Source organism: Megalops cyprinoides, chromosome 4, assembly GCF_013368585.1.
Source record: "Megalops cyprinoides isolate fMegCyp1 chromosome 4, fMegCyp1.pri, whole genome shotgun sequence".
Taxonomy (NCBI): Eukaryota; Metazoa; Chordata; class Actinopteri; order Elopiformes; family Megalopidae; genus Megalops; species Megalops cyprinoides.
In genome coordinates, this window is record NC_050586.1 from 38,898,093 (window position 1) to 38,910,275 (window position 12,183).

The 12,183-nt window shown below is 38.8% G+C and overlaps 1 protein-coding gene across 1 annotated transcript; it reads right to left on the reverse strand.

Annotated features, from left to right (window-relative positions):
- Positions 1–2,806: 2,806 nt before the first annotated feature.
- Positions 2,807–8,189, reverse strand: LOC118776489 (cortexin-3-like). Its single transcript, XM_036526850.1, has 2 exons — positions 8,159–8,189; positions 2,807–3,141 (listed from the first exon to the last, which is right to left on the reverse strand). Exons 1-2 carry the CDS (start codon positions 8,187–8,189, stop codon positions 2,807–2,809), a joined length of 366 nt encoding a protein of 121 aa, XP_036382743.1.
- Positions 8,190–12,183: the final 3,994 nt, after the last annotated feature.

The window sequence follows — 12,183 nt, forward strand, 5'->3', positions numbered from 1 at the left end:
GTGCTGCCCCGGGAAAGTTAATGTAGAAAAGGTCTCTTTCTAGAGGGAAGAGATGATACACTCGGCGCTGTGAATGTATAATTGTGTTTGCAGTTCAAGTTTGCACAAGGACGTCGAAATTTTCAATGACGACAGATGGTTCAGATAAGGGACAACGGGGTTTGAAAATGTGGTTTGCCTCTGCAGAGGTACTGTGGGGGACGTTTAAGGTGTTCTACCTGATGTTTAAGAATGCTCAATCCATGACTCCCTTTTGGAGTCACATCCCAAAGGAAGTTTGTCTTGTTTTTTCCAGCTTGCTGTTTTTTGCTTTCTCAAACAAACCTTTCCTTGGATTTTTATTATTTTTATAATTGTTGTCCTTCATTAAACACTGAATAGCTAGCTCCTCTGCAGCACTTTCGGCTTGTTCTGCTTTTGACATAATATACTTGTTTATGTATTCCAAGAACAGCAGCACAATACAACATTTTCCAAAACCTTCAACTCCAGAGGAATTCAAAGCAAAATCCTGTTCGGGGAAACACAAATGTATCAGAGAATTTCCATTTTCACAAGAAAATGATATTTATTCATACCAACAACGCAAGATCGGTGCCTTACTCACCTGACAAACCCACCTTGAGGAGGGACATTTAGCCCCGCAGCTGTTGTTCTGTGTGTCAGGGCTGGTGAGGAGAACGGCTCATCTGTTCCTTTTGTCCATGAGCGTCGGGAAGGTGGGCCGCTCGCATGGGAGTGGGAGGAGAGGGAGGCTCTCTTGGCTGCTGCCCAAGGCTCCCATGTGGATGTAATTAAGAAACCACGCATGCTGAGTCAATTTGAAGGCAGGAGGGCAGGAATAAACTGATACAATTAAGTACCTTCAGAACGGAAAAGTTACAGCAACAGTGTCCTACCTCTCATGCATGCTTATTGAGATGAAATGCTTCCAGAAATAACTATTTCTATTGTTATTCACTGAAATCTAGGGATGACATTGTTATTCCCTGAAATTTAGGCATGTCAAGACAGTGATGTTATTTCAAATGGGCCTTTGACCGATGGTAAGAACACCAAATAAAGGCATTTCAAGAATACAACAAACATTAAGTATGTCTAATTTTATTTAAATACCTCGCCGTTATTGTATGCAGATAACAGTAGAGACAATTTCCGGTCTTGCTTTATTTTTTTTAAAGAATTTAATATTCAAGGTTCTAGTACAGTACAGTGTTTCCCTAGGAGGTCAGGAAGTCCCATCAATCTCATTGCTGTGGTGATACCTGCAGAAAAAATAACTGTTTCATTCACATCTTTCTACTGTAGGTAGTTGAACTGCTGAGTAATTACTATGTATTTCAGGGTGTACCCATAGTTAACCTACTCATGTGGTTAAATTCACATTTACAATAGATGACCACAATACTCACAGAGACATTTAGCTAGCCACATATTGAGGCATATGGTTTGGGATAAATTCAACAAATCTGAGCCCACTTCTGAGTAATATGGGACAAAGAACTGCATATCATGTAACCCACTCCCATACACTCTTTGGGCTGAAATGTGCTGTCTGTCACAATGGTAGATATTCATAGGCCTGAGCAGGCCTGAGATCAATGACACATGATCACCAATTCACTGTCTATCAATCAACCAGTTTTGACTGGTTAATTCTGCAAGCAGTGATACTGTATTCTTCACTAAATCCCTGGGATAAATGGATGTACGTGTAACTTCACAGATGTTCACAGTTGTTGCATCAGTGATACTGGCTGTTATTATTGTCAACAAGTCCTGCTGAATTCTAGTAAAAGACTCTTGTACCTGCTATAACCTTGTTATAGACTTTTTATAACCATAGCGTATCTGTGTACACTTCTGGATTTATGACTGTTCTCCACTATTCAGTCAAAAACAGTGCCATAATTGTGCTGTTGTTCGTGGCAGTAGAATAATACGCATAACTAAAGTATTAATTATTTCAAACATAAATAAGGAAAAGAGAATGCATAGAATGGGATTGAATAAGACTATATTTTTAGCATGCTGCAAGTTGTAACCTTTAAGGGCAAAAGGAGGGGAAATGACTATGAAACAATTATTATTCTGCTGTTCATCCAAATATTGATTTGTGCAGGCAAATATAGGGTGAACAGATAATAAATGGCTTTATATCACAAAGTAAATTGTCTGAAATATTTATACAGATAATCCCAATTATGATAAAATACACATAATGTACACAGAGCACAGTTTAGTTGTTCATTTGCTAAGTAAGCAGTGTATGTTTAATACTTCAACTGACCCTCAGATTCAATGAGAAATTTGACTTTCCTGCTAATGAGAAATGGAAACATGGTACATTGCCAATGTTAATTGACCAGAGGGATTCCAGAGGGATTCAGAACTTGATTTGTAATTTACAGTGACCTGGTACTTCTAATTGGATCTGGTACAATCAACCAAATGTCCTTTACGGTTCAACGGCGATCAATACCCATCCACCGTATTAACCTCAGACTGTGAAATATTAATAACGCTTGTCAATCTCACGTGAAGTTCCCTGCGACTGACGATCTATAGGATGTGCAGGTTGAAGGTTCTGCAGTCTGCAGCATTACCGAATCGAGTGTGATGTGTTTGGAGGAGAACTACCCTGTATGAGCAAATCAAACCTCATGTCAGTGCTAACAACAGTGGTATCTGTTCACGTCAGACAGTGACATTTCCAACCTTCACTGTAAACGCTGTACAGTGTGATGGAGTCGCAGTGGCCTCCACTATACACGGAGAGGGAGAGCGTGTGGGGGGGGGGGGGGCGCTACGCCAGGGCATAGTCGAACTGGCCCTTCTCCAGGCCGTCCAGCCCATCCGCCCAGGTGGAGGTGGGCATGCTCCGGTAGGGGTCCAGCAGGATGCGGAAGCAGCGCACGATCAGGATGCCCAGGAAGATGAAGAGGAAGATGACGAAGGCGAAGGTGGTCTTCTGCTCCAGCGTCATGCCCACGTCAGCCACGGAGCCCCCCGCCTGCAGCAGCGGCGCGGTGAAGGGCTCCGCCTCCATCATCCAGGAGAACTGCAGCGGGTAGTCCCAAAGGGTGCGCTCTCGCATCCTCACTCTGCCCCGCCCCAGCTGCCCCAGGTCGGCCTCATCGTCTGGGGAAGGGAGGGACACAGCTCACCCACTGACACGAGCAAGCACTCCCGGCTGCCTTCAACAGCGACATATTGTCTGCACAAGGTCTATCAGCCAGTTACAGTGTGCCACTGAATTTTCATGGAACCAACTAAGGCAAAGTAGCTTGTTAATGGGTGTGCCCTTGTATGTTTGTGCAGACCTTACACTGTACACTGAATATATATCATGTGATCAGCAGTACAAGGGTAATTTTAATTGGCTGGGACAGAAATTTATACGACGTGTCTAATCTATTGAAATCGCATGAAGCTGAGGATTGTTCTGAATTATTTCATTACTACTATGAATGGAATTATCAATCATACAAAGACTATCTGCAACCCTGCCTGTGGTAAAATGTGAAATTATCTTTAGGTGAAACTGTGCAGGAAATGACAAAAAACACAGGGTTATGAATGAAGAGCTGTCAAACAGCATCAAACAGTGACGTTAAACCTTATGCTGCCCTTAATTGATGCTTCTGCTCTGCAGAAGCACCGAGGTGTACACATTATGTGATACTGTGTCCAAAAAGTTGTTCTTTTAATTAGAAAAGAACTGCATGAATTGGTACCAAAATGATTGGTTGTCTTCAGGAGACCTAATGAATGATTACAGCCATTATTGCTTAGACTGTGTATCATCAAAGGAAAGTAAACTTGCTGATGTAAATCTATGCCATGTTTTCTGGCATATTAGTTTTAGGCAACTTTGTTTAAAAAATGTTTTTAGAAATTTCTATAGTGAGAAATAACTAATGAATGAATGGTTCATAATACAAGTACATAGATTATTATGTATAGTAATGCACTTTACAACATGTTACAGCTAGAGCTGCAGGTCTGTTGTCTGAAAATTATGATTATCATATTAATTTAACAATAAGAAGACTAATTAATATTTTATTCTCTTCTGATTTCCATTACATTGTACAGTTTACCAGCAATGCAACTGTTGCCATTTAAAATATATTTTCCTAATATTCTATTTGTTCTGCTATAATCTTCACAAGCAAAATTACTACCATTTTTAAAAGTATAATCCTTATGCTTTAAGTTTTTAGTATTTCCCTTGCTGTATGTATACTGTAGGTCCTGACTTCACCACCAGTGCCATTAGCTGAATGTTTCCCAAAGTCTGTCTGAAGCAGGCATGTTCACGCGTTTATTTTGCTTATCACCTTGGACAAGGTGACATACCCTTCTCACTGCAAGCAATTTATCTGCCATTGTGGTGTAAAAAGGGGGCTGGGGTTTCAGATCAGGGCAGCCAGATGCACCACCTACAGTTTCTCCTTGACCAGGTTCATACTGTAATGGGATATTAGCTAGACACCAGCTGACTAATCAAAGAAATGCATATGGTTGCGCATACTTAGATACTTATAATACTAAAATAAACCTGAGATAAAACTTAATAAGATATTTAAAAATGAAAATTAATTTCCAGTAATTTATACTTAGAACAATCTAAATGAAAGAATTGTACCAGCTCAAGGGTTGTCAATTAAGAAGATTAAGAGAGCAATTGAAACTATTGGTGCAAAATTTGGTCATTTGTTTAAGAAACTGCAGTGATGGGTGAATCAGGGAGACAATGAAATTTAGTTCTCAAGGTCAAAACGAGATAATTTCTTCCCTTGCATGACTGAGGGTTGCATTTTTAAGCGTAGAACATGTATGCGATTTATGTGCCCCAGTAGGAGTGATACAAATGTGTCAATGTGAAATTGCTTGGGGTAAAGCTCTGTGTGATTGCGGAGAAATGCAATTAACTCACAGTACAGCTGCTGTCAGACTGACACGATCTTGGATGTTCAAGTAGTCCTTCTGTCAAGCACAGCTGCCGGAGTATAATTTCACTGTCACTGTCAACATATGGAGTGTGCTGTATCAAATGTATCGAAATTTGTAATCGTAACCTCTTCTGGCTTATTTGATTTTCCTTTTATTCTTATGTTTCTTAATAATGTTGAGCTTGACGTATTGACAGGCTAAATCCTGTGGTGTAAGGATGATGATAGAATAAGGGTGCATTTTAAAAAGTTCAGTGTTCCTTGTGCAACAAGGCACCTATAGTCTTTGACCAAAGCTGTCAGTGAAATAGTGAAATATTATTAGCATAATAGTGATGGAGCAGCACAAGAAAACAGCAACAAACAAAATAACAGCAATTAAAATAGCACAGTAAGGCAGTTACATAATTTTAATTTCCACTTAAAAAATATATAAATCAAAAGATTTTCCAACATCAGTCCTGTAAGGACAACACAAGCCTTGAGGAAAACTACCAATATCCCCAGTGAGCAAGCCAGAGGTTTCCCTGTTGTGAAATGCTCACCCCCATACAACTAATTAGTCTTTTCATTGTTTTGTATGAAATGTCTGATCAGCATAATGCTCAGCTTACTGCAGAATGAATCTCACACTGGACAGAATGGCCGTTGTGGCAGGAGATTTGAACATGTATATATGACGTATAAGTCGTTAAATCTATTCTCAGCCTACTGTCACTGGCAACAAATGGTCTGTACTGAAAGGTTTCTCTGATGGTTTACACTAAACCAGTCAAATCAGAACTTGAAAAGTTCTTTTAGAGCCAGTTATTATTATCCATAAATGGATATATTTTACTCATTATGACCATACTGTGCTGGATAGTCTCCTTTGCTGTTCATTCATTAATTTTGATCAGTGGTAACACGAGTTAACTACAGTACATATATTCATATTTTATATTATTCATTGTTTATACTGTTGCCTGATAATTCCAATATCAGAATGTAATGATTAACTTGGGATTGGAAGGGAGAAACAAAGAATGTTGATGTCAGTTCTCCACACTATTAACCTTATGGATTATATAGTGTAGTTATTCTCCATTAAAGTCTATTTCATTCCCATGACCATAACCACAATTAACGGTTATTCCCAAATTATCCCACAATCAGCCAAACATTTATTGATCAGCTATGCCAGCATATGATGTTTGCTTTGAGAAAAATTTAATGAGAAAAAAATGTATATTATAAAATCAGTTTAAATTAAATTAAACATTATATGCAACTGTCAATGACACTTTGAGCTACTTGCTTACATTCAGGTTTTGCACATACAAAAACAATTTCATCAAATTAGAATTAAGAGAAATAGATTCAGATAAATCAGGGCCATATTGCAGATTGTAGAGGTAACTGAATTCATTTCTGTATTTTGATATCAGTGAATCAATAATTCAGTGTTGCACCTACGTTAGAGAGCCTGTGTGGGGTAGATGTCAAATTTGTGTATAAGTTGTCTGTTGCAATTTCAGCGTCTGTTGGAATTTCAGTGTCAAACTTTATCGATTTATCAGTTCACCAGACACATGGGGACTGCCTTAGGAGTGGCTAATGGATGACTGTGCAGGATACTGCTGTATAAGAACAAATTTAGTATAGCCCCCATGGTTCCACTGCTACTGGGTGAATACCAGGCCAGTTCATACCTAAGGAATCGCATAATGGTTATGGGGTGGCAGCATCGACTTAATTATCAAGTTGCTTTAAGTCACAGAACACAACTATGAGCGATTTTAGTGTAGATATGTCTAACATAATATTTAAGTGGTGGATTCCTCCCCTCAAAAAACACACACACACACACACACACACACACACACACACACACACACACACACACACACACACACACACATACACACACACACACAAAACTAGCATTGTAAAATATTTTCCTTATCCAAAACTAGAAGCATCATGAGGCGCATGTTTTACAACCAGTTCCAACAACAGAGTTGGTGATTCTACATAATATTAGATTTATTATCATATAATAGAATGGGTATGAACAATACAGCCATAGCTGCATGTTTTTCACCTTCAAATATCATCCAGTCACCTTGGGAATTACAGTTGGTGTCAAACTATTAGCATCTACAATGACATCAATGCCTTCAATCAACTGACAGTCTTTAAGGTTGCTTTTCACAATACCAGTCAGTAACCTGGGAATTAATTAAAAAGAGATTCTTCCTTTGTCCACTGGTTCTCATTGGAATGTAAATTTAAAAGTTAGAGATATCAGTGCCTTTGTGAGCTGGTTAATAAAATCAAGCTTTTTAACAATGACAAATTCCTGGCACCAAGGAAATTATCCTTGCAACACCTTGAATTAACAATTTAAAATAAAGCAGAAGCTATAGAAAATGGCAGAACAAGAGCCATAAGAGAGAGGTATCCGGCAGAAGTGTGAATATTTCAGTCCGGAAAAATGCAAATATTGTAAATATAAGTAACACAAGGTCTGTTCTTGTTACGTGCACATGTCTCTTTCTAAATATTTTTTTGTTTCAGTGCATGCCATCATGTAAAAAAACATTTTAAAGAATGTGTATTATCTATCTTGTTCTCTTAAGCAAAACCATTTAAAAATAAAGCATCAGCACAAATATCCTCAATTCGTTTTTTTCTTCCAAACTCCACCTGTACTGTACAAATTCAATTCATTTTAGTGTAAGCGCTCTTCAAAATAGCATCGTCACAGAGCACTTTTCATGGCACAAGGCAGGTAGCTAATTGCTTTCTTCACTGTAATTAGCCTACTGACACAAGAAAACAGGTAAGTGAACATAGCTGCCAAAGGAAATTATACTGCAGAATGACACAACGCGTATAAACACAGTCACAGAAATCATACCGACAGGATGGGCATCAGTAAGGAGATAGTAAAGAACCAAAATGTAATGACAAATGATAAATACAACAGAGGGACAGCATTTCATTTTAAAAATTCTGTCTAAGAGAACTACATAATGCAGGTAACAAGTATACTGTCAACAAGTGTAATAAAGCCGATCAGCCGGCTGGTATACATAATTTTTGTCTCCAGCCATGAAAACTCATCTTTCTCGCAATTTAAAAGCTCAATAACCGGCATGAGTCGCGCTAGTACAACGAAAAACACTGTTTAAGAGTAGATAATAGCAGCTAGATACCTTTGTCCCTCTGTGAGAAGACCGGATCCATGTCGAGTTAGAGACAAAACCCGAGGGTTTTGCCCATGCTATCCTCTTCTCCAATTCCACCTCAATCCCAGTAGACGAAACAACAAAATAAGGGGGTCAGGCGAGCTAAAGCAGAGCAAGGCAACAAATATTCTTCATTGAGAAGTCTGTTGAATGTTGTTTACGTCTTCTAAACGAAAAGGAGGTAACTGAATCGATAAAAGGCAGACTCCCCGACTCCTGCTCCGTGCGCACTTGCGCCTCGTGTCTTCTGTGCGGGAGTGTGGTTTAACGCTAGGAACCTGAGAGGCAGCTTGCGAGCCGCAGCGGCAGCAATAACGCAGCCCGACCACATTAGGATTCTACAGCTGTAGGAAATCACCGGGCATTCCCCCACACACATCCTTACACCATCAGACAGCCGGGGTGCACCCCTACCGCCTCCTCATTGATTCCTGCCGGGAATCTATTCTGGTGTCCATTAGTTTCCCCATTCTATCTCTTTAAACAAACCTATATTGATCTCATTTTATGACCTACAGGGTATTCAGGTCCATGATACAGTAGATCTCAGCGAAATACTTGCACTGAAGTGGCTGTTAACATTTCAGGAATAAATTACGCTCCCTGTAATTTATTTTGTGATAACTGCTTTCACGTGCTCACAGTCTGTAAGCCTATCTGAGTCGTTTTCGAAATAAAAGTGATGCATTGCTAACGTATTGCAAGATAACATCGAGCAAGGATGGGGGACAGGATTCCGTTGTTTGAATGGATCCTAGCAAGATAGTATTTCACAGATATATGCACTGTCAGTGGTCTAGTAAATCCCATTCACCACACAGATGTATTTTTTAAGTGTATGTAAGCAATGAATGTGAGTGCAGTCCAGTATTCATCACCGGCTTTTTGGATTCTCTGAAAATGGCTGAGTAAAAATTAAACCCTAATTTTGTCCATTGCTTTTGCTTTCCTATTTGATTAAACTGGATTAGCACCCCCCACAGCCAAAAGAAGTTCTACTGCCAAACACGGATTTAACTTCTGTCAAATATTCATTAGATGGTACTGAAATTGATATATTTCTGTTTGTATATCCTTGGATTGTTGAGATTCTCTTCTTTAGTCATATTTACAGTCACATTCATTTTGTATCTGTGACATTATTTTATTATTATATTTATGTCACAAGCTATGAATTGGGAAAATAATTTCTGTTTTCTTACACTTGTCAATGACTGTCTGGCCTCATTTATGCAGCAAGGAAAGACTGAAGTCTTTCAGGGTAGGTCAACCTAACCACGATTCTGATATATTCTAGCACTGATGACTATACCATTGTAATTAAGCTTTTTTCAACTCGTAAAAGTTCTGTGCATCACCAATATGAACAACTTCTTTTTTCACCCTTCTGTTTGTTCAGTGAAACGCTGTATTATCTTACCAATGAAAGGGAGTACTGTGTTTCCTATTAATGCCCTCAACTGAGTGGTAAAATGAAGCAATATAACTATTCAGCGCCCTGATATATGACTCGCTATCTATAGATACTGTAGCAACATACACAGAAATCAATGCCCATAACTGTGTATTGGGTTGTCTTGAAAATGATGTAATCTTTTTCTGGGGAGTGTGAAGCCTACTGTACTGTTCTCTATCTGTTATACTTCATGCTTTGTCAATTTTCAGCTTCCTAAGTGAGTAATAAATGGTAGAGGCCTTAGAGTAGATTTATTTTATTCCAAAATTAAATATAATGTATTTATTTCATATTTGGCATCATGATGTACACACCAGCTAAATAGGATGTGTGGTTGGTTGTATTAAATTGATGAAAACAATGGCCACAGCTCTCTAAAATAACCTCTGTCAGCAGCATCACTTTGGGAAATAATTTGATCTGTAAATAGTCACTTTTGTGGTAGTAACCTGAGTAAGTCACCTTGGCAAGTGAGAGAAGGCAGTGTCATGTCAGAGGAGTGGATATATGCCTTGCAGTCATAACATTAGTTAGCAGGAACTGCCATCAGTTATTGTGATGATTTGTTCATTTTATAGGTTAATATAAAAAAGCAGTGTTCATGCGGTTAGGTCTCAATTAAATGTTGTTTTCAGGTGAATGTAACCAGCCACTAAACTCTTAAGGTGAGCTAATGTTGTGTTCATGACTTTTTATGCGGCTGTAATACATAATTACAATGTCCAGTGTTCGCCTGGAGCGTTCTTTTAACCTGGAGGGTTAGTGCCATTTTAAAAAGTTTTTTATGTCTTTGCCCATAAACTGGCAATAAAAACTGGATAAGTACCCTATTTTTGTCACAGCATGTACTTCACTAATATTGAATAAAAACTGTCATTGTATTTGACCTTGAATGATAATGACAAAAATTGACCATAGCTGAGTTTTGTAGATGAGCTTTGGCTGGGAGCTGTTTGGGAGGGTCCAGGTGCCTTTATCTCTAGGTCTCTCCTTACAGGGGGTTAACGCAGTGATACCCAGGCATCCAATCTAATGGGATTGGCAGTAGGTTGAATTCTAAGCATGAGCTACCCTTCTGACATAAAGTGTAAGTGTGCTCGTGCATAATTTTCAGAAGTATAAGACCAGCAGAGGGTAGCTCTTCAGTAGTCTAAGGCTGAGGTGGTGTCACCATCACCTGAGGGCCTGCTGAGGGCTATGCACTACAGTTCAGGGCCAACATTTATCCTACTGTAAGGTGGTATTCAACAGTATGAGGCATTATAAGGGCACTATGAGGCAAACCAGTATGTGGCAAGATAAAGCAGTATAAAGTTGTATAAGGCGGTGTAAAAATGTGTATGGCAGTATGACACAATACAAACGTGCATGCCCGTATAAGGTATTATGAAGCAGTATCAAGTAGTATAAAGCAGTATAGTGCGGTATACACTTGCATAAGGCAGTATGAAGCAGTACATAGCATTTTAAGGCGGTATAAATCTTTATGGGGCAGCCCTGTGTATAGCAGTATAAAGTTGTGTAAGGATATACACAGCAATATAAAATGGTACACAGCAGTGGGAGACAGTACAAAGGCTGAAGAAACACAATAGTATAAGGCAGTATGAAACAGTATAAAGCAGTATAATGGCAGAAATAAGGCTTGTATGTCCTACGCTTACTACCATGCCTGGCTGCAGCACTGATCATATATACATGTATGGTGTTCAGCTGTTAGTGGGGGAAGAGGATTATCATGGGGCTATGTTTGTACCCTGTTGTCTCCTGAGCAAGTCATTCATGCTCCACCTGAGGAATTGGTTAGTAGACTTGGTGTTTTTGAAAAAGGACTTTGCTCTGATCATTGACATGACGGTTCCATCTGAGTGTGAGCTTCATATGCATAAAAGGCCCCCTGCCAAAAAAAAAAAAAACTACTACTACAGGCCATTGAGTCTCTGACAGGCAAGTTTATATATTTTAAAACATGTTTTATCACAAAGAAACAGAAATGGAAGGGATTTTTTTTCTCTTCATGAGGTATGTCCTTGTGGTATTTTGTATTTTTGATTAATGACAATTCACGGTACACAGAAATCAGTTTCCATATATTAAGATGATACATATTAATGAAAACAGCGAGTCTTTCAAACTTGAAGTTTTAAAATTTTCATATTGACCTTACTATTGAGTATTGTTTCTTGACAGGAAATATTTATTAAACAAATAAATGCTGACCTCCCACTAAATATTTTTTTGTTCCAAATGTTTGACATTTAGTTTTTTATTATGGGTTGGGACTGTGTGTTGCTTAATTTACATGTGCACACGTTTAAAATGGCAGGGTGCTTTTATCTGAAAAAGGCTGATAACCTTTTTGAAAACCCATTTCCACCTCTGTGCAGCTGGGATGGCTGCCACTTGTGAAGTGAACACTGCAGATTCAGCTGTTTTTGTTTTCAGAATATCTTCTTGCTCCATACCAATGACTTGATTCCAATGCATTAAGTCACAAAATCTTTGAAAAAGTTTGACTGCAGGTAAGTTAGCCATC